Source organism: Oryctolagus cuniculus, chromosome 3 (assembly GCF_964237555.1).
Source record: "Oryctolagus cuniculus chromosome 3, mOryCun1.1, whole genome shotgun sequence".
Classification (NCBI taxonomy): Eukaryota; Metazoa; Chordata; class Mammalia; order Lagomorpha; family Leporidae; genus Oryctolagus; species Oryctolagus cuniculus.
In genome coordinates this window covers 125,133,061-125,156,719 of record NC_091434.1, presented here as the reverse complement: position 1 = coordinate 125,156,719, position 23,659 = coordinate 125,133,061, and the positions used below count along the sequence as shown (strand labels likewise).

Genomic DNA, 23,659 nt, shown 5'->3' with positions numbered 1-23,659 from the left:
AGAGAGAGGGAGAAGCAGAAGGAGAGAGTGTCCACCTGCTGGGTCACTCCCCAAGTGGCTTTAATAACTGAGACTGGATTAGCCCAAAGCCTGGAGCCAGAAGCTTCATTTAGGTCTCCCATGTAGGTGACAGAGGCCCAAGCAGTTGGGCCATCCTCTGCTGCTTTCCCAGGTGCATAAGCAGGGAGCTAGATTAAGAGTGGAGCAGCCGGGACTCAAATCACCGCATGCATGGGATTCCAGCACCACAAGCAGCAGCTTAATCCACTAGGCCATAGCATCAGCCCTGGTGATGATCTTTTTGAAGAGTCCAAGCTAGTCATCACATAAATGCTCTATGTTGTGGTGTGTGTGTGTGTGTGTGTGTGTGTGTGTGATTATTCACTCACTCTAGTACATTTCGGCAAGAAGACCTCCTTGCATCCCACTAATAACCTCTCGACATCAGTCTGTCTCATTATTGGGTATGCTTCGCTTCCTCATTAGACTAAAGAGGGTCTGCCACATCTTTGCTTAGTACAGGTGATCTGAAGTATTGTGTTGATATTGTGAATATCTATTCTCCCATATTTCCTTCCAATCTATTAATGATCACAATATTTCCAGTTTAATCTTCAGTTAATCTTCTAGCTCTAAAATTCCTGCTTCACTGGGAGCTGCCATTCTATCTTCTTCTCTGTAGAAGAGTTCCCTTGTTGCCATCTCCACTGTCCTTCATGCCACCACCACAGACTCATAAATCCCACTATTTTAAACCCTGTTACTATCACCATCCTTCTTTTTAATATTTAGATATTCCCCAGAATAGCTAATCACAGCCCCTTTAATTCTACTCCTGTGTGGTTTATACGGGCTCCCATTAACCTGGGTGCATTCCTTTGCATTCTAGCAACATCTGCTTGCCGATGTGACCAAGAACTTGCCCTACTCTACACAGAGACTTAGATATTTTCCTAAAGAGGCCTAGTTCCTTCCTGTAGGGAATGCTGTTTGCAAACCATAAGAACTTGCCCCAGCATATGCCCCATATGCACTTATTTACTCTATCCTATAATACACACAAGAAAAACTTCTGAATTGCATCAGCAAAGTCAATGTGAATAAAAAAATAAAGTTGAACATTTCCCCAAGTTTTAATTTTTTTCATAGAAGATAATCAGCCAAGGATGTACAATCACATATAATAGTGAATTTAAAAGTTACTTAAATTGTTCTTTTTCTGCATGTGGTTATGTTCCCAATTTAATGTATAGTTAGGCTATTTGTTTCAGTAATATTTAACTTAAATACTGTCAAGTTTTAATTACATGCTTTTCCTTCACACTTTTAATTATATATTGAGTATGTGAAATGTTTTCATATTACAAAAATTAATTCAGCATAATATAAATAAATAATGGTTGACCACAGATTTCTGGTTCTGGCTTCTGTTGCCTCACCCGTTCTGATCCTTCTCCTCAGGAAAACCATGCGTGTTAATTCCTCTTTCCTTTGTGTATTCCTTTTCTCCTTTATTATTGCACAGCATGTAACATACTCCTTTGTGTGTCAATACCCTTATTTTGCCATCTTACAACATAGAGGAAATCAGTGTAGATCAGTTTACGGAGACATTATGTATTATGTATTACAGCTGCATATTGTACTTCAATATGTCAGTTAACCATACTTGTTCAATCAGACACCTATTGATGTGTGCTTAATTTTTTTCCAATATTCTTCTATGTGCAATAGATAATGTTGGCAGCACAGTAGAATTTCAAGTACATATCTCAACATCCTTTCCTATCGTGTCTCACTTTCCTGCTGGTTTCAGGAGCTTTCTCTATGAGTGAGTGAATTTCCTGGCAGTCTGTTGTGGATATCTGGTGCGGCCAGGTGTTAGGCACATGGGGGATTTATGAGACAGGTTTTTTGTCTGTGTGACTATGGCAATTTACCAGGGATCTGAGAAAACGGATTGCTGTAATAGTGCTTGAGTGAGACAGGCACAGGCTGCTGGTGGAGGTAGGAAGGGCTAGCCTCTCTGAAAGGATTCTGGTACCATGGCAATGCTCTTGGTAACACGATGAGCTCCAAAGTAGAGATGTCAGGAAAGGAAGACGAATAATTCTGCTCTCCTCTTGGAGCTTCCTGTCAGCCTCCTCCAGAACAAGAAGGCAAGCTCCCGCAGCATGGAGTAAGGAGCCACTGTCACACGTGAGGGAGGCTTGAGAAGGAGATGCACACGCTGCTCTTTTGTGTATCTCTTCTGAGGACTGAGGCAAGCCCTGGGCAGTCAGAGCCCTCTGAATTCTGCACAGGCCCCGTTAATCTTCTCAACAAAGGGGTGGAAACTGCCACCTATACACCTGCATCCCAGTCCTGGGTTGTGCGTTCCTGCAGTTTATCTCCTTCAGTGGACTCCATAAAGCATGGGGCATTTGCATTTAGAGAACACAGAGTTTGGGAAAGGTTGAGTAACCTTCTCAGCACCAGTCAGTCCGTAAGTGGACTGCAGTGGAGGTTGGATCTGTGTGAATTTCCAGAATTATCTTCAGAAAGCAGCAACAGTGGGGCCTGCATTCTAACGAAGCAGGTTAAGCTGCTGCCTGTGATGATACCCGCATCCCATATGAGCCCTGGTTCAGTCCTGGCTTCTCATCCAACTCCTGGTTAATGCACCTTGGAAAGCAGTGGAAGATGACCCAAACACCTAGGACCCTACCACCCACATAGGAGACCTAGATGGAGTTCCAAGCTCGTGGCTTCCCACCTGGCCCAGTCCTGGCAGTTATGGCCATTTGGGGAGTGAACTAGTGGATGAAGATCTCTCTCTCTCTCTCTCTCACTCTATAACTCTGCCTTTTGAATAAATAAACTTTAACAACAATGCATCACAACTGCCCAACAGCATTCAGAGCCCTAGCCACAGCCCCACAGTCCCTTTCCTATCAGGGTTCTTGGGCCTAGGGCTTCCTCCTCTCGCTGCTCTAAAGGTTGTGACACTAAGCTCCTACAGCTGTCCCCCTCCAACCTGCTGCCGGCCGACGTGCACCTTAAGGGGAATGAAGTGTTCGGGGTGCTTCCTTAGTGGAATCAGCAGCCAATCCTTGTAGCTAAGCGTCTATAAAGTTGCTGAGCCTAGCACCTCACATCTCTTTCCTTCCCAGTCTCTAACACCAAGATCTGCACACACCAGATGGTCATCATTTCTCTCTCTTTCTCTCTCTCTCTCCCCTCCCCCCCTCCCCACCTCTCTTCCTTCCTCTCCCTCTCTTCCTTTCTTCCTCTCTTCCTTCCTTCTTCCCTTCTTTCCTCCCTCTGTCCCTCTCCCTTCTTCCTTCCCCACCCCCTTTCTCTCCTTAAATAGTGAATAAACAGGTCCCACATGCTTCAAATCTGGCCTCAAACACCACCCATCCCCCAAGACCATCAGACGTTTCTCTGTCTCTTTGAGCATGACATTGCTTCGAAAGTAAAAGAAAAAAATAACTGCCCGAAAAGGTGCATAAGCAAGAAGAGACTCGAGTGAAGGGTGAGGATAAATCACAGCCAAGTGCGTTGCCTGGAAGTCGTAAAGCGGGCCGGCGGGCGGTAATGGACCGGCCTGGCCGCCGCTAATGCACAGCGTTGGGCCGGGAAGCACCTGAGCGCGCTGGCTGCTAGCTAAGAGCCCCGTGTAGGCAATGGCTGTAGCCAAGCAAGATGGATCCTCCCCTACGCTGCCAGGCCAGTATATGTGGGCGGGGAAATGGCCCTCGAGGGAATTCTGAGCCTTTTAAAGGAGTTGGAAACCGTTTTGTACCAGATGTCTCCCTTTCTTTTAGAGGTGGGGGTGGAGGAATAGGCCCTGCCTCAGCACGGGTTCCCATAAGTGTTTCTATTAATGAAGTAGCGTGCGCAGGTCCTCTTTGAATCGCTTCAGCTGCGTCAGTGTGGACTCAGGCATTGCAAGTAACCAAGTGTTACCCTGAACTGGCGCTATGAGCCTCTCAACCTTGTGTTTGTTTTTGTTTTTAATTTGTATTTATTTTCATTCCGTTGAAAGGTAGAGTAAGCCAGAGAGATCTTCCACCTGCTGGTTCACTTCCCCGATGCCTGCAATAGCCAGGGTGAGGCCAGGCCAAGCCAGGAGCCTGGAACACAAACTTAGTCTCTCACACGGCAGGGACCTAAGGATTTGTGTCATCATCTGCCACCTAGCAAAAAGGTGAAATCAAAAACAAGGCCAGGACTAAAGTCCAGACATTGTGATGCTCTCTGCTCATGGCCTTAGCAGATTCTCAGTCCTCATGCTAAAAACCTACCCCTCAATCCTGTGTTTGCTTATTTATTGAAAAGGCAGAGTGACAGAAAGAGGGAGGGAAAGAGATCTTCCACCAGCTGAATCAGTCTACAAATAACCATAACCCACTGAAGCCAGAAGCTTATGACTCTCCCATGTAGGTACAGGAGCCCAAACACTGGGGCCATCATCTGCTGCCTTCCCAGGTGCATTAACAGGGCACTGTATCAGAAACAGAGCTGCTGGGACTCAAACTATCAGCACGGTATGGGATGCTGGAATTGCAGCTGGTAGCTTAAACCACTGAGCCACAATGCTGGCCCCTAATCCTGTGTTGTTTTAATCAGTACCCAGGATAACATAAAACAATGGATTTTTTCCAGTTCACCGATTAGGAGACAGAAGTGTAGGAGGTGACCTGGCTCTTCCACAATCAGGAGTCTGTTGGGTAGTGGAACTGGCATTCGAATCCAGGCCTGAAGATGGCATTCACACCCAGGCTATCCTCTAACACATCTGTTCTGTGAGCCATGCGCGCCCTTTCCAAGCTGATCCTGACTTAGCAGCCATTGTTGTGATTGAAATGGGGAGGCAAGGTACAAACAGATGAAACATTAAATAACCATTGCAAAAAAGACAGGAGCTGTCATGAGCTCACACATAAGAGATGTCCACTGAGCGGTAGAGGCAGTGCTTGGAAGGTTATTTACACTGTCTTTACCCTTGGAGTAGAAAATTCACTTTGTCAACATAGAAAACTGTACCCAAAGTGACCCCTGGGACCCTCATATAGACTTGCTTTATTACAATAGGAGTAGAAGTGAATTGGCACACTGTTCAAAGAACTATAACCAGCTCCCTACAATGATTTCAGTTCAATTAAGCTGGGTATTGACAATCTGTAGACTTCCCTTCCTCGAAGCACAGTGATAGAAAAATTGCAGTTTTTTCTGGCTCTGCAAAGAGACAGATATGTGTGCAGAATGAGGTCTTATTAATCAGAGTTATTTCTTGTGTCTCCTTTTCTCCTCTCCTTTTGTTTGTTCTTTCTTCTGAGTGGTGTTCCCCATGGCAACGGATGGAAGAGCTTGCAGCATCTGTAATTACTATTATTAATAATAATGATCACAATAATAATACCAATCAAACATAATGAGAGGAAAAAATATGGAAGAAAATTAAATTGTGGTTGTGTGTGTAAACAGTTTCCAGCTTCTGAAATACGAGGCACAGGGACCAGGTGGGTCACCGGGAGACCCAGGGCCGAGAGTGCAGGATGTGCTTTCCTGGGGTGACGTGGGGGAGGATTTTGCACATGGAGGATACAGAAAGTTCCAGAATTTCCTGGCTGGTGACTCTGCTGATTATGTGTGAGGCCTGCTCTTAGTTTCTCTTGCTGCTGTTACTATGTGTTCATGTGTTTTGATTTTTTTAATTTATTTGACAGGTAGAGTTATAGACAGTGAGAGAAAGAGACAGAGAGAAAGGTCTTCCTTCCATTGGTTCACCCCAAAAATGGCTGCTACGGCCAGCGTGCTGTGCCGATCCGAAGCTTGGAGTCAGGTGCCTCCTCCTGGTCTCCCATGCAGGTGCAGGGGCCCAAGCACCTGGGCCATCCTCCACTGCCTTCCTGGGCCACAGCAGAGAGCTGGGCTGGAAGAGGATCAACTGGGACAGAACCGGCTCCCCAACCGGGACTAGAACCCAGGTGCTGGCACTGCAGGTGGAGGATTAACCAAGTGAGCCGTGGCACCGGCCCCTGTGTTTGATTTTAAAATGTGGAACTACTTTGAAATTTGGATCATTACGTAACACGTACATAGAAGACCAGGTGTGGAAATACTGGAACCTGCATGCTTGGAAGAATACAACTGGTAGGGATGAAAGCACCTAAGTTGCTCAGTTCTGGGCAGGAGGCAGAGGATGAACAATCCCATAACTCTCAGGGGAAATGGCGCCTACCTGTTACTGGTCACAGAGGGAGAGCAGTTGCTGGAGTGAGTCTCCTGGGTTCTTTTTCTCAGCTTAGTATAGAAATAAAAAGCTGGGAACAGTTTGCAAAGAGGCAGCAATTTTATTCGATTGGCAAGCAATAGAGAAAGTGTCTGGTTCAAGAGGAGACCAGGCATGGTGCCTGAGTAGGACACTGGCTTCAAGGAAGTGTCCTGGATTTTTATGGCATCACTGTTTGTTCACTGGGTTATCCTGTTGGGAGTGCCCAGCAGACAGGGGGTTTCACATATGTATGTTGATGGGTTTGGGGCTCAAGGAGGTAGCCGGGGATCTCCTGGAGACTGTCTGTCTTCTTGGGTCTCAGCCCCCCTCCTCTGCTAGCTCTGGGTGGAAGATTGCAGCTTGCTTGAAGGCATGGTTTAAAACTGCAAGATCACACAAGATAGCCAGGGTCTCTTGGAGCTGGTCCAACTCTCCCCAGGTGCTCAGTCCCTTCCCCTACCAGCTCTGGGTGCAAGATTGCAGCCACCCTGAAGATGTGATTTAAAGCTGCAAGGTCAAACATGCAGCACAAGGAGCTATTAGTGAGGGAGATGCCACTAGGCCTGGAGACAGGCTTTCCAGCCACAGCCAACAGCCTGCTTGTGCAGGACATTCTACCTATGTCTGAAGAGGCCCACAGACTCCTAGCACCACTGGCTGGCCACACTATCTTTCCCCTGCCTCTGCCATCCCTGTCCAAAGCAGATCTCTGGGTAGCTCATTCTCCCCCTTTATTCATACGCTGCATAGCATTTCTAAGGTATTTGTCATTCTTGGGTACACAGCTTTCTCCACAAAACAATGGCAAGTTTCTGGAAAAGTTAGGCAGTGTGGTTTCCTCCTGAGTATGTGTGCTCATTTGGATACATTTCACATCTTAGAAGATCTACTAGCTCCTGTGGAGATAGGCTTGAAAGCAACACATCACACTGCAATTTGGGGAAAAAATGCTGGTTCACATAACAATTTATGGTTATGTCTGCCAGATGATGCTTTACAACTTCTTGACGCATGTGATCTGATGATCCATGGCCTGTGTCTCCTTGGCCTGTAAGGTGGCACCAGAGCTGGAGTGGATTGGAGTCATGAGACCATTCATCCTCGTACCAACCCACTGAGCTGAATACAGCTTTCGAAAAGCAATCATTTAAGTATATAATAACTGTAACTGTAAGCTAACCAGGAGTTTCAGTGAAGTAGCCCTATTTCCCTCCTAAACTAGTAGTGAATAGCTACCTGCCTGTTCAAAAATCTCCAAATGCAGTCCTTTCTAAGGGAAAGAGATTTGGTCTATTAGAGCAGTGAGGTTTTGTTTCTCATCAGGGGACTGAATAGTGGGGATCCACAGTGGAAATGCAGGAGAGGGACCTGAATGGAAAAATACAGGATCAGAGGGCAGCATTTTTCCAAGTTTCAGGGCCCACCAAAAAAAAAAAAATGTGTTGAGTAAATTTCAGGAAGTGCAAGGTGCATGAATAAATAGACATGGGAGGCTTTTCCACTGAGAATCAATAAATGAACAAGGTAGAAATTGATTTACTATACGCTGCAGTAAGCTATATTCAAAGAAATCTCAGTCCATCATACTTTAAAACCCATACGCAGCATCAACTCCCTCCTCTCCCCAAATTCCCAAAGGAATGATGTTCCCAGGTTGTCATTCTAATGATACAGTAATGATTTAAGACATATATTTTTAAATGTTTTCTATTTATTTGAAAGGGAGAGAGAGAGGGAGAGGGAGAGGGAGAGAGAAATCTTCCATCCCCTGGTCATTCCCTACATGTGGCTATAACAGCCAGAACTGGACAAGGTTGAAGCCAGAAGCCAAGAACTCCATCTGGATTTCCCATTTAGGTGGCATGGATGCAAGCACATAACTCATTGTCTGCTGCTTCTCAGGATGCATTAGCAAGAAGCTGGATTGAAGGTAGAGTAGGTGTGATTTGAACCAACACTCTGAAATAGTATGTAAGCCTCCCAAACAGCAGCTCAGTCCACCGTACCACAATGCCTATTACCCGGTACATATTCTTCTCTCCTTTGAGTGCCAGACAAGGTGTTATGTGTTCCTGTGAACCATGACAGTTAATCATAGTGATATTATCTTGAGTGAAAAGACTGAAGTTAGTATACCCATTCTCAATGAGGAAATATCAGAGATATAAGATAACTTGCACATAGTTTCACTGCTGACGCAGAGCAAAACATAGATTTCAAACCGGGTATGCTTATTCCCAAAGCTAGTCAAACTGTTTGATACTATCACTAATGCCATTGCTGCGTTTCAAATCTTGGCTTTAGGGAGTCAATAACTGGTCCAAGATTGCTGAACCTGTAAGTACTGGGCTGGCATACAAACTTGGTCTCCTGATTCTAGACCCAAGCTGTGTATACTAATAGTCACTGCCCACAGACTAAATTACTACCATGAACATTAGCTTCCTGGGTCCAATTTTATTTGGTCACTTGTAGATCCATGTTTTGGTCCACTGGGGAGTACATCTCCACCTCTCCCACATCCACCTATAAGGATGTTCATGATAGATACTACTTACTTGAAAATTCTCAGAGCTGAGCTTCACCTAGGCTTCCTCCAGCTAAGAACTACGCTTCATCATCCTAGGTTAGACCTCAAGAGCGTCAGCCTCCAAAGCTGAGCTCAGATGAAAGCCACCTAAGCAATTCAAGGGTTCTAGCCATCATTTCTCCTCCTATCCATTATTCTGTACTATGGTTGGCAATGTTTATCATTTATAGTGATGTGGTCTGTGGTAGGATGTTCTGAGTGTTGTCTATGTAAAGTTCCTAGTATGGAGTGCTAGCATACCATCTACTACTACAGATTTGGCTAGGTTTTCCTTTTCTTTTTATTAATTATCTGGGCATTTCAAAACTGTCTATTTTTAGTTCTTCCTCTACCATGTTTCAAAAAGTTAAGCTGTAACTTTCCTTTGGTCATTTTATCAGTCTTTGTCTATGTTGGTAACATTTTTTTGAGTTCTGAGTTAATTATTGCTGTAATCTTTGCTGATATGAATCATGTGTTATTTTTATTTTAAAATTCAAAACCTGGGCTGGCACTGTGTTATAGTAGGCTAAGCCTCTGCCTGTGGTGCTAGCATCCCATATGGGTGCCAGTTCGTGTCCTGGCTGCTCCTCTTCCTATCCAGGTCTCTACTTATGGCCTGGGAAGCTGGTGGAGGATGACCCAAGTGCTTTGGCCCCTCCACCCATGTAGGAGACCCAGAAGAAACTCTTGGCTCCTGGCTTCAGCCCAGCTCTGGCCGTTGCGGCCTTTTGAGGAGTGAACAAGCAGCTAGAAGACTTTTCCCTTAGTTTCTCCCTCTTTTTGTCTGTAACTTTGCCTCTTAAAGAAAGAAATCTTGCAATAAATTTACATAAATCATAAAACAAACCACTTTTTTTCAATAGTCTTTCTAGAAAATGTGATCCTGTCAATAAAAGCTGGGGGACGTGGAGGTCACTCAGGGACTGAATTAGGGAGCAGTGATGAGTCAATGTCTGAGCATAGTGAGCATGTGCCACAGGGCGAGTTCCCTCTTTTAGAGCTGGAAAATCCTTCAGAGATCATGAAAACCAAACCTTGTGTTTCTTCCTCCTCCTCCTAATTTGTTGAAGTTGAAGTGTGGGCAGGTGAAATGGCTTTACCCAAGCTGTGTGCAGAGTTAGTGATAGAGAAAGGATTGACTACGAACATCTCTGTGGTCACTTTCTTCTTTTTTCAGCCAAGTCATTGCCAGCAGCTAAGATCCTGCTTCTGAGTAATGCTATGTAATCCAGATTGCATTCAGGACATGTAAGCTGATGTTAATTAATAGTGGTTACCTTCAGGACATGTGCTCAAGGTTCCTGGCTGATAGATGTGCCTTGATCCATTTCTTTACCTTCTAGACCTTAGCTTCCCCATAACTGAGGGCGTGGAAGAGGGAGGAAACCACATGACTTCCACGTTAGGTTCTTTTCAGGTCTCAGAGTCTATGAAGAGTAATGATGCTATTATGTGGGCAAGATACTCAAATGACAAAAGCTTTTCCAGTCTTCCTGTTTCCTCTTTTGCTTTATTTGTGAGGATGTTCAGAATTAAATTGCATGTCCAATTGCAGTAAATGCTTAAGCCCAGGTTATTGTCACAGAGTGTCTGATACATCACAGATAATGCCTTCTGGCCTTGTATTTTTGGTTGCTATTCCATATGAGCAGTCCTGTCATGGCATTGCTGCTGTTTCTGCCCGATTTTTATTGTCATTGTTGTTTTGTAGTTTTAACCAAACTTTTGAAAACTGAAGTGACTTGTCCAAGCTTATTGTTGGCTGAAATAGTTTTCAAATAGAATTTCTCAAACTCTACAACTCATATTCCTCTCTTCTCTTCTTGCCTTCCAAGTGTAAAACATATCCTTCCTTCCTGACATAAAGGTCTTCCTGTTTGCATGGTTCTCTTTTTGTAAATCTTAACATATTTTTCTGACAAAGAAAGATAACTTGGAGAATAAATAATTTTTAAAATTGCAATTAAGTGCACTGCATATATGATGTGGACTGCACAATTGCAGTCTTGTCAACAGTGCATCTTTTGTAGGTATTTTCTATGTGCTCTGTGCTATTTTCAATACAATACCTATACTTCTCTGAGAATATTATCTGTGCTGATGATGCTGTGTCAAGGAAGTGTGCCAGTAGCAAGAAGGAACCAGATACCCTTGGTTAAACACTTTCTTGGGTCACTTACTGATTGTGTAACCTTGGGTGAGCTACCTCATTCTCCATGTGCACATTTTTCTCACTTTTGATATGTCAATATTGACTGATTTTCAGTTTGAGTTCAGTCATCCCCCTGTACTTCTACATCCAAGGACTCAACCAACCTAGGACTGAAAATACTTTGGAGAAACAACAACTGAAAATACTTTAGAGCAAACCATGGGGGCTGGCACTGTGGTGCAGCAGGTAAAGCTTCCACCTGTGACACTGCCATCCCACATGGGTGCTGGCTCGAGTCTCAGCTGATCCACTTCTCATCTAGCTCCTTGCTGATGTGCCTGGGAAAGTGGTGGAAGATGGCCCAAGTGCTTGGGCCCCTGCCACCCACATGGGGGACCCAGATGGACTTCCTGGCTCCTGGCTTCAACTTGGCCCAGCCCTGGCTATTGCAGCCACTTGGAGAGGGAAATTGTGGATGGAAGATCTCTCTCTCTCTCTCTCTTTCTGTAACTCTGGCTTTCAAATAAATAAATAAATTTTTAAAAAATCTGTGGCCGTGGTGAACATATTGGAACTTTTTTTAGTTATTATTCTAAAAATAATATAGTACAACTATTTCCATAGTATTTACATGTGTCAAGTAGTATAAGCAATCTAGAAATCATTTAAAGTATATGGGAAGGTGTGTGTAGGTTATATGCAAATACTACATCATTTCATGTAAGGAATGGGAACTTCTTGGATATCCACAGGGGTCCTGGAATAAAACTTTCATGCATATGGGAGGATAGCTGCATTGTCAGTTTTAAATGAGATAATGAGATCATTTCAAATAAGATAATGGCTTAATTTTAAGTGAGATAATGGATATTGGGTGCTTAAAAAAAAACATGGGATAAGGATCTTCAAGGTTATTATTAACTCCCATACTAACTCCAGGAGGAGCTGCTAGGGAACAAAAGCTCTGTGGTCCCCCTGTTGGCGAAAGTGGAGCATGCAAGGGGTGATTAACAGCTGCCTGTTGAGTGACTCCTCACACTACTTGCATTTTCCTTTTTCAATCTTTCTTCTCACCTTTCTTGCTTGGTGTTGTGTTGTCTGAATAGAGGACAAGATCTGGACGCTGGTGCAGCACAACAATACAGAGCTGACCCGAGTGCGGGGCTCCAGTCCTGAGAAGCCCGATACCACTACCTTGGACTACGGCGGCAGCATGGACCAGCTGGAGGCCATGATCGATGGCTCAGAGCACTGCGAGCAGGAGATGGCCTATCACTGCAGGAGGTCTCGCCTGCTCAACACACCAGGTAAGGCTTACCCTGCCCCTGACGCTCTGTAGGACGCTTCTCCATGGAATGCCTGAGACATTGACATTTGACAAGAAGGGGATATTGCTCTGATGCCTGTAGCCTCTCAAGTTTTGCTCCGCAACCTTGAAAAAAGTACAAAGGCCATCCCACAACCACTGTGAGGGTGAACAAGTCTCTGAGAGCACTGGCAGTGGAAGAGGGGCTTGAGGGAGCCAAAGGAAGTGTGACACTGGAGAAGACTATTTTTCTGGGATTGAGAAGCCACCAAGGATCTCAGCACATTCAACCAGGAGTAATGAATTGTATCTGGGACAAAGGGTGCATAAGGGTGCAGTATTCGGCAGGCAGGGGCCTTCCTGCATGTTTGCAGTATTCTTGTTATCTGAAATGTGGAGGTATCAGCAAAATGTCTCTTGTAAAGATCAAGTAGGGGTGGGTGTTGTAGTCTATATTCTATATCAAGTGCTGATTCAAGGCGGAGCTAGCTGCATTCTTTCTGGTGCAGCTTCCTGCTAATGTATCCCATGAGGCAGCAAATGATGACTAAGTGCTTGGGGACCTACAACCCACATGGGAGACCAGATGGAGTTACAGGCTCCTGGCTTTGGCCTGTCCCAGCCTTGCTTTTTGCAAGCATTTGGGGAATGAACCTGTGAATGGGATCTCTCTCTTTCCCCTTTCTCTCCCTTTTAAGTAAATGAAAGTAAATAGGACATTCAAGATAATATTGCTTTTGGAACAGTGAGACTGGCCTTATTTATTAATTTTTCTTATGGCTTTTTTTCCTTTTTTGATTGAATAGTTGATTCAGTTATTAACATACTGGAAAAATAAAACAGAAGAACTCTAGGACTGGTTATGAAAATCTAAGTTATTGCAAAGATCAGGAGGGGAGGGGTCAGAATTTATTACTTTTCTGTCATTCATTCATTCTTGTGACTATCCATTCTTCAGTTATTTCATGGCAAAAAAAAAAAAAAAAAAGAAAAGAAAAAGAAACCACAAGGGGAGGGAGCATCTAAGAAAGAGAGTTGCAAAACTCTAGTCTCAAGAAGCATATAACCCAGTGCCTGGGGGTTAGGAATCTGAAATACCTGGAGGAAAAACAATAGAAAATGAAATGTCAACGAAGGGGAAGTGATGGGAATCTAACTAAATACAAGGTACTGCTTGGCTAATCTGAAATCTTCGGGGAAGAGTTGTTCCACATAAGTGAATTTTCCAGATAACTGTCACTTATCCCTTTAACCACCAAAGATCTTTGCAAAGATTTTTTTAACTACTTGAAATGAAAATCTTTCTCAAATGGATTACATGCCTCCTTGCCTTCTTAAACAGAAAGTTCTGAACACAAAATATAACCTTTTCTTGATGACTCAGGATCATCTTTGTGAAAATCAATTCTCTCCTTGGACTCAGCCATGCTCAGAGGACTGGTTAGATGAGAAGCGATGGTCAGTGCCCGTACTTCCCAGCATACCCTGCAGGATTCAGTGTTTGTGTTACATGTATCTTCCTCTCCTCGGGCTGTCAAGCTTACATGTGTCACTGTTGGTGCTATTCTCGGGGCGTTTGTCTCCAGAAACTGCTCCTCCATTTTTCATTGTATTGCTTCTAGTTTTCTTTTTTTAAAATTTATTTGAGAAGCAGAATTTGGGGGAGGAGGAAACAGGAGGAGAGAGAGAGTGAGATAGAGATATTTTCTATCCAAATGGCCACAATAGCCAACAGCTGGGGCTACTCCAGGTCCAAGATAGGAACTAGGAGCTCCATTCGGGTCTCCCATTAGGGTGGCAGGGGCCCAGGCACTTGGGCTATACTCTCATGCTTTCCCAGCAACATGAGCAGGAAGCTAGATTGGAAGCAGAGCAGCCAGGATTCTAACAGGCACTCTGATATGGAATGCTGGCAACAAAAATGGCAGCCCAGCTCACTGAGCCAAAACTCTGGCCCCGTTGCTTTAGTTTTGTAAGGATTGAGTTTGGAATAGGAGTATGTTCACTCTATGTGAATTACTTTAGAACATGTATCCTGTGATATTAATTTTGCTACACAATTTCTTTTGTACATGCATTTCCCCAAAAAAACAATTGTCTTAAACTCCCTGAGCATATTGAATGGGAGGAGCATGGATTTGGGAGCAGCCCATGCGGTGAGGACTTGATTCTGTTACTTACTAGTCATGGTATCCCGTGGGGCTGGTCAATTTCTGTAGTTTCAGTTTCACAGCTGGAAAAATTTGCAGGAAGATCCTGAACTTCTAAGGCTGATAGAAGGACTGAAGGAAAAGGCAGTCTTAGTTCCTTGTACCAAACGAGGAACTAAATCTTAGGTGCCCAGCAGGTAGGAGTATCCTTACTCACAGTCCTCATCCCAGCAATGAAGGTCCAAAATCTATGTTATAATGAGAAACAGTTCAAAGGAGAATTTTTTCCTACTTATTTATTTGAGAGGCAAAGATAAAGAGAGAAAGATAGAGCTCCTGTTTACTGATTCCCTAAATGATCACAATGTAGGGCACTTGGCTGTGGCCAAAGTCAAGAGCCAGAAACTCAATCCAGGACCCCTGTGTGGGTAGCAGGAACCCATTTACCTGATCCACCACCATGGCTTCCCAGGTTCTGCATTGACAGTAAGCTGGAGTCAGGAGTCAGAGCTAGGAATCAAACCCAGGTACTTCAATGTGGGACTTCAATGTGATTTATCACTAAATCATTCTGTTTACAAAGGGAAAAAGGACTACATCTCCTCTCTCCCCCACCCCCCCCCTCTCTCTCTCTCTCTCTTTGGAATATACTATTTACTTATGTGTTTGTTTATTTTACCTAGAAACCTTTCTTAAGGTTTATAAACTTCATGCATTTCATATATACAAATTTAGGGACATAGTGATTCTTCCCATCCTTCCCTCCCTCCCACTCACACTCCCACCCTTTTTCCTCCTCTCTCTCCTATTCCCATTCATATTTTTCACTAAGACCCACCGCAGCTCAATTTACAATAGCTAAGATATGGAATTAACCCAGATGTCAATCAACTAAAGAATGGATAATGGCATCTCTTCTTTACCTACCTGAAATTCTGGAATTATTGAGCAGGTCTTTCTATCCCTTCAGAACTTAGGAAGGGGTTCATTGCCCTGGAGTATGGCTTTGCAGCCTGTGTTTCACACAGAAATAAGGCACACATGATATCCTATATAAATTTTTAAAAATATTCATTTATTTGAAAGGCAGAATTACACAGAGAGAGAAAGAATCTTCCATCTGTTGGTTCAATCTCCAAATATCCACAATGGCCAGAGCTGGGCAGATCTAAAGCCAGGAGCCAAAATCTTCTTCTGTGTCTCCCATGGGGGTGCAGAAACCCAAGCACATGGATCATGCTCCGCTGCTTTTCCAGACATATTAGCAGGGAGATTGATTGGAAGTAGAGCAGCTGGGACTCAAACTGGCACACATAGAGCATGCCAGTATGGCAGGCAGTGGCTTTACCTGGTATGCCATAGTGCCAGCCCCCATTCTATATAAATTAATATGAGTTCATATCATCATTTCTATGAACAGCAGGGTACTCTCTTATATAGACATACTGCAATAAACAAATCTATTTGAACACCTAGCTAGTTATCATTGTTAAACTATTACAATTAAGCATGTAAGGACATTTTTGCACATAGATCTTTGTGAACACAGCTGATTATATCCTTAGGAAAAATTCCTTCAGATGCCAGTTCCAGGACAAAGAGTTACATATTTGTAGGTCTTTTGCCATATTTATTTCTGCAGTGTCTCAAACTTGTACCAACTTCTGCTCCCAACAACACTGTGGGGTTGAGGCCCCACTCACCAGCAAGGCACATTTTCATTTTACTTCCACTTTGGCCATCTGATTAATTTAAACCAGATTGGTGATAATTGTAACTATTTGTTGCTGTTAATTTAAAACCACGTGTCACCTGTTCCCTGTAGCTTCTTGACTACAACTCATGGGTAGCTAGCATTAGTAAAAGCTGTGGAGTATTCTATATGGTGATTGTAGAAGGATTTCGATAGAAGGTAGAGAATGCCTTCTTTCCATAGATTCTCCCCCACACTATACATGGTAGATAATAATGAGAAGGAGTTGGTCGAGTGCTATGGCACAGTGGGTAAAGCTGCCACTTGGAATGTCTGCATTCCATACTGGAGTGCCTAGTTTGAGTCCTGGCTACTCTGCTTCTGCCCTAGCTGCCTGCTGACACATATTGGGATGTAGAGAATGACGTCTCAAGTGCTTGGGTTACTGTTACCCAAAGGGAAGACTAGGATGGAGTTTTTGGGCTCTTGGCTTTGACCTAGCCCAACCTAGGATACTGTGCACATTTAGCTAGTGATCCAACACATAGAAAATCTCTTTCTCTCTCTCACTCTGTCTTACAAGTAAACAGATGCATCTTTGAAGAAAATAAAAGGAGGGCAGAAATAAAATAAAGCAAGATAAGAGAAAATAAATCAATATTTAAATGGCCAGCCATTTCATATATTTGAGGATGTGTGTAGGGTGCTCAGTGTGCATCATCTCTCACTCCAACAACAGTTCTGTATTGCATGGGTTTTTTACCCTGTATCAGTCAGTTTTCTGTGGTTGGAAAGACATACTTGGGACCAGTCAACTTTCTGAAGAAAAGAGGTATATTTAGCTCTCCCTCCTGCAAGTTACAAGAAATGACTCTGGCCTCAGCTTGGCTCTGGAGAGGGCCTCAAGGCAGAGTCCCAGTGGCAGGAGCACCTGGGAGAGAAGGGGGTCACTTTGCCATATGGGAAGCCAGGGAGACTTGGGTCAAGCTCAGGCTTCATAACGACTTGCTCTTGCAAGAACTCATGACCCCTTGAGCACTACCTTAATTCCTTTAAAGGACAGAGTCCCCAGAGACCTCCCACCAGGCACCAGTTTCTTTTTCTTCTTTTTTTCTTTTTATTTATTTATTTGAGCAGTAGAGTTACAGACAGTGAGAGGGAGAAACAGAGAGAAAGGTCTCCTGTCCGTTGGTTCACTCCCCAAATGGCCGCAACGGCCGGAGCTGCGCCGATCCGAAGCCAGGAGCCAGGTGCTTCTTCCTGGTCTCCCATGAGGGTTCAAGAGCCCAAGTACTTGGGCCATCTTCTACTGCTTTCCCAGGCCACAGCAGAGAGCTGGGTTGGAAGTGGAGCAGCCGGGACTAGAACCAGTGCCCATATGGGATGTGACACCACAACACACAGTCCTCTGGGGAACAAACCACAGCACTCCCCACCTGACAGTTCATAAAACAGAGCCTCAGAAGCAGCATGGTGCTTGTTTCATGGCAGGCAGCTGGCAAAGGACAGATCTAGCTCCTGCACCCAGCTTTGCCTGATCAAAGCAGAGATGATATTTGTACTTTCTTAAAGACTTATTGACTTACATATTTATTAAGGGAATGAGTAAGAGAGATGGAGGGAGGGAGGGAGGGAGAGAGAGCAAGAAAGAGAGAGAGAGTCTTCCATTTGGTTCACTTCACAAATGCCTGCAGGAGCTGGGCTGCACCAGCCTGAAACCAGAAGCCAGGAACTACATCCGGCTGTCCCATGTGGGTGGCAAAAACCCAAGTACTTAGATCATCTGCTACCTCCCAAGTGCATTATCAGAAAACTTAAGCAGAAGCAGAGGAGCTATAATCTGATCCCAGGCACTCTGAGAATCCTGTGCAGCAAGGGAACCTACTGTTCCACAATGCCCATGGCACCCCATGGATGCTATGCCTGACATCCTAAAGGGTCAAAAGTGACGAGGAGCGGGAGCAGTCAGAGTGAACATGAGCTGCCTTGTTGTGCTCAAAGTAAAGAGAAGATGGAGAAGGGAAGGCACAGCTCTCTCTGTCTAGGCTGTGCATGCACCAGAGTCTCCCGGTTGGACAACCCCTGAACAGCATCCGGAGATTTGTGCCGCCTCTGCCTCCATGCAGCAGCTTCCGGGGCTCACATATCCCTGTCTGGGCCCCGGGGATCTGTGGATTCCAAAGACTGCATCCCCAGAGCCTCATGCTGCCTGTTCTCGGCTCTGGCTTTGGCTCTGGTTCAATAGTGAGAGAGAAGGAGAAGGGGAGCCAGGGAGGGTAGGGTCACACGTGGTTCACCACTGTGTCTTTTTCATTCAGTTTGTGACTGAACCATGACACTGTCATTTTCTGACAGTTTCCTCTGATATTCTTCCCCAGAGCTACTGATGATAAGTGCCAGCCACTCGGCTGTGACATCTATCTTCTAAGTGAAAGCTCATACTAGAAACTCTGGAAAGAGCTGGAATTCCAGGAGATGGGGAGAGGTGTCTGCTATTCTTGTGCATGGCTGCATTTTCCTTCCCTGTGTTTGCTGCTTCCCACCCTGAGCTCTGCAGAGCCTGAGCTCCATGCTGCAGAGAAGCTCACGAGATGGGGCAGGCCTGCCAGTGCTCAGCACTTCCTTGTCACCAGGGAGCAGGAGGTCACGGGTCCCCAGCGACCGGGACTGCCTTAGTTGAGCTCTGCCCCTTTATTCACTTGTCAGAACCTCTCAGGGACTTCTGCCTAAGGTGAGGGTTGGGAAGACAACATGCGGTGTGCATAGGAAATGACGCAGGATGCAGGTCCAGAACACAGAAAACAGAAAGATAAATACCCAGACCACAGCCTGAAAGATGCTTGAATCTTGCGGCCACTTAGCTCCTTATGACTGCTTTCTCCAGGGGAGAGAGAGGACAGGACTGAAAGGGGTATGAGGTGATGTCACACAGGGAAGCTGCATGCCCAGGTCCCTGCTGGAATTAGGCATCAAGAGGCCTGCCTAACACAGTATCCTCTTCCAACAGTCTCTGTGGTTCCTAGAATGTCCCTACTGGATATATTTGATGGGGGGTAAGTGTCTAAGGTGCACACCCTTTTACATTTACCACTGTGTGTAATGAAAGTCTACTGGGGGGGGCTGACACTGTAGCATAGTGTGTTAAGCCTTCACCTGTGGAACTGGCATACAATATGGGCACCTGTTCATGTTCTGGCTGCTCCACTTCTGATCCAGCTCCCTGCTGGTGTGCCTGGGAAAGCAGTGGAAGATGGCTCAAGTCCTTGGGCCCCTGCACCCATGTGGGAGACCTGGAAGAAGCTCCTGGCTCCTGGCTTTGGCCTGGCCCATTGTGACCATTTGGGGAATGAACCAATGGATGGGAGATACATCTCTCTCCTTCTCTCTCTGTATTTCTGCCTTTCAAATAAATAAATTAATCTCTTTTTTCAAAGAATGTCTACTTGGAGATACTCAATAAAGCTTTGAATTCTCCAAGGTGTAGGTAAGAATTCAGCACTGAAACAGAGGAAATCACTGGAAATTCAGACTCTACTACCTAATATGTAAGACCGCCTGAGCTGTCTTTCTGAACAGAAAGCATTTGTGCAGGAGTTCAAGCATCTAGCAAAATCACTGTGAGAGGTGGTTAAGTTTTCCAGTAGAGCTCAGGCTGCCTCACAACACTTGGGAACATGGGTTACCCATCAATAACGGACTGGCTCCCATCTCTGCTCGTCATTCCTTCATGCAGGCACATGAGTGCATTCTGCCTAGAGTCAGTCGTTTTACATAGTCAGGCTCCATGGAATTTAAAGGAATATCTGATTTCAATACCCTGAAATCTCAATTTTCCTTTTGTCCCTCACTTTACAATATACACAGTGAACTGTACTTCCAAAATATATAATTTAGGCAAAATGCAGTATATAAGCATGGACTAAATGTATATGAATATTTATAAATGCATCATTTATATACTATACAGTATAAGTCATATCATGTATGTATAAGCATCATAAACTCTTTATATGCCCAAATAGATTTGTGCACAAACCCGTGTGTCCATTTGCAATATTTGACTTCTCATGTGTACGAAACTAATGACTAGGTATAGAACTCTCATTGTAAATTATGATGCAAAAAAGTGAAATTATTGATGGAAAAGTAACCACACACATCCAGGGCACTTTAGAGTTTATTACACTAAAGACTCTTGTCCCCAATACTTGCACAAAGCAAGATTATTTATCCCTAATTACTTGCGGAATATTCACAATATGCCAGCCTCTTACTGAGCAGTAGAGATGATACTGCTAATAGAGATGACAGAAAGGAAGCCATACATGCATACACACACATGTGCACACATGTACATGAAGAATCAGCTCGTGAAAAAACAGGCAGGAAAGTCCAGAAGAACAAGGGGCCAGAGAGTGAGCAGTTAACTTGTTTGGAAAACCATCCTTGCTTGGAGGAGGCTCTGAATGGAGGCCTGTGGAGAGGAAAGGTGTGGGGTGTGTGCACAGCCAGGGAGAAGGTTCTGGGCGAGGAAGCAAGAAGGCCAGTCTGGCTATAAGAGAAACAGAAGAGAAACAAGGGTGGGAGGAAAATGAGGTTGGGAGTAACACAGATTAGATCGTGTGAGGCCTAGGGCTGCGATGTAAGTCTAACTGTAAAAACACAGCACCAAGACATTTTAAGTTTGGGAATAAGTAGTCTTTCTCTTCCTATTGCAAACTCAAAAGCTGATATTAGTTATGTAAATCAGGCAAAATCCAGTATCCCTGTTTACCTAAATACATATACCCTTTAGGTCACTCCCTGTGACTGATAACCTGGGAGCACTTTATCCCCTGAGGGCAACCATGTGACTCATATACTCTGTGCCTCCACTTGAACACAAGGCTCTCCATGAAAGGTGATCTCGGTGGATCACCTCCAGTTGGTAACAGTGCTCTGTCCTTGCTCAGTTAAAGTAAGCTGAGATTGCCTTGGCTACTTCACCCTACCATTTCCTGTCACCAACCCATCCTATACCCTTACAAATCTTGGAGAACTGGGCCAGAGAGCTGAGATCCTGGCTTCTTGCAGCAACATCCTCCATACTCCCTTCTTTCTCCTTCTTTTCTCCCTTCCTCCCTCCCTTCCTTCCTTCTTTTCCTAACTGCCTTTCCTTTCTCCCTACACACACACACACACACACACACACACACACACACACACGGGAAAAGTGATCCCAATATGCATGGTCCTTTCATGATACCAGGTTTTCATCAGATTATAAATAAGTGATTTTTTCACAGGTACAGCATAATCAAAAATATAATTCCATGCTTTGTCATCTGGAGAGCAAAATATCAGGGACATATTTGAAATGTTCTGACTGAAAAGTTCTCTCTGCTTTGTGTACCACAAGAATCTGTCAGGAGACTCATGCATCCTACAGTGCATACCCTTCAGAGTCAGCAGGCTGCTAATGATCTAAGCAGTTGGTTCTGAGCACCTTCTCTCTCCCCAGCATTTCAAACACAGTATACCATTCAATCTTCTAAATGCTCTTCAGAAGTTTGTGCTGTCATTCTCATTTTATCCATGAAGGAGAGGCCTTGAGACTTTCAGTAGCTTGGTCAAACTTACAGATACTATACTGGAGATCAGTTTCTTTCTTTCTTTTCTTTTCTTTTCTTCTTCTTATTCTTCTTCTTCTTCTTTTTTTTTTTTTGTTTTTTTTTTGTTTTTTTTTTTGTTTTTTTTTGACAGGCAGAGTTAGTGAGAGAGAGAGAGACAGAGAGAAAGGTCTTCCTTTCCATTGGTTCACCCCACCAATGGCTGTGCCGGCCGGCGCACCACGCTGATCCAAAGCCAGGAGCCAGGTGCTTCTCCTGGTCTCCCATGCGGGTACAGGGCCCAAGGACTTGGGCCATCCTCCACTGCACTCCCGAGTCACAGCAGAGAGCTGGCCTGGAAGAGGAGCAACCGGGACAGAATCCAACGCCCCAACCAGGACTAGAACCAAGGGTGCCGGCGCCGCAGGCGGAGGATTAGCCAAGTGAGCCGCGGTGCCGGTGGAGATCAGTTTCAAATAAAAGTCTGTCTGGTTTTTACCTCAGTCTGCAATGCAAAGTAATATACAGTAAACACACACACACACACACACACAAACATAAGAAGGGGCCGGCGCTGTGGCGTCATGGGTTAAAACCCCCATATTCTTTGTAAAAAAATGGAGGGGGGCTGGTGCTGTGGCGCAGCAGGTTAACACCCTGGCCTGAAGTGTCGGCATCCCATATGGGCACCAGTTCGAGACCCAGCTGCTCCACTTCTGATCCAGCTCCCTGGTATTGCTTGGGAAAGCAGAAGATGGCCCAAGTCCTTGGGTGCCTGCACCCACATGGGAGACCCAGAGGAAGCTGCTGGCTCCTGGCTTCGGATCAGCACAGCTCTGGCCATTTCGGCCAATTGGGAAGTGAACCATTGGATGGAAGACCTCTCTCTCTCTCTCTCCCTCTCTCTCTCTCTCTGCCTCTCCTCTCTCTGTGTGTAACTCTGACTTTCAAATAAATAAATAAATCTTAAAAAAAAATAAAAGTCCCCATCTGCAGTGCCAGCATCCCATATGGGTGCTAGTTCGATTCCTAGCTGCTCCACTTCCAATCCAGCTCTCTGCTATGGCCTGGGAAAGCAGTAGAATTTGCCCCAAGTTCTTGGGCACCTGTGTTGGAGACCCAGAAGAAGCTCCTGGCTCCTGGCTTAGGATCAGCGCAGCTCCAGGCATTGCAGTCATCTGGGGAATCAACTAGTGGATGAAGACCTCTCTCTCTCTCTCTCTCTTTCTGCCTCTGCCTTCCAAATAAATAAATCTTTAAAAATAAATAATTATTTAAAAAAAACAGAAAAAAAATAAGAGAACTGAAATAAAAGAAAATCTTGCAGAAGGAAGGAAAATAATACAAGCAGATTCAGATACTCCAAGAAGTTTCTGCACCTGTTATCGGCTGTTGCGTAATAAACTGCCATTCAGCTTTATGGTTCAAAGTGACAATATTTTGCACATGAATCTTCAGTTTGGGCAGGATCTGGCCACTCCACTCCATTTCAGCTGGGGAATCCTTACTGCAGTAAGAGGGATCATTGGGAAGCTCCATCAATCACAGGTCTGGAGTTGCTGCTGGCTTTTGGCTTGTGATTGGAATCTCAGTCAGACACATGGCTTTTGCATGAAGCTTTTTGACTTTTGGAGAGTGCAACAACTAGGTTTGAGGGGAAAATATCCTTAGAGAGGGAGACAAGTGGATCTATATCATGTTTATTTTACCTTGCTCTGGAAGTCATGTATCATTTCTTCTGCTGCATTCTAATGATTAGTCACCCAAGCCAGACCACAGGCAACAGGAGGGAAACTGACTCCTCCTCCTCCTTCTTCTTCTTTTTTTTTTTTTTTTTTTTTACAATTTATTTATTTATTTAAAGGAAGAACCATGGAAAGAGGGAAACAACAAGGAGAGGTTGTCCATCCACTGGCATACTCCCCAGTTGCCTTCA

General features: G+C 44.6%; 1 protein-coding gene across 1 annotated transcript in view; it reads left to right on the top strand.

Annotated features, from left to right (window-relative positions):
* Positions 1–23,659, top strand: part of CNTNAP5 (contactin associated protein family member 5) — a 985,000-nt gene that overhangs the window by 662,469 nt on the left and 298,872 nt on the right. Inside the window, exon 13 of the mRNA XM_051848810.2 lies at positions 12,093–12,293. Coding sequence (XP_051704770.2) covers positions 12,093–12,293 — 201 coding nt within the window. The remainder of the gene's footprint in view (positions 1–12,092; positions 12,294–23,659) is intronic.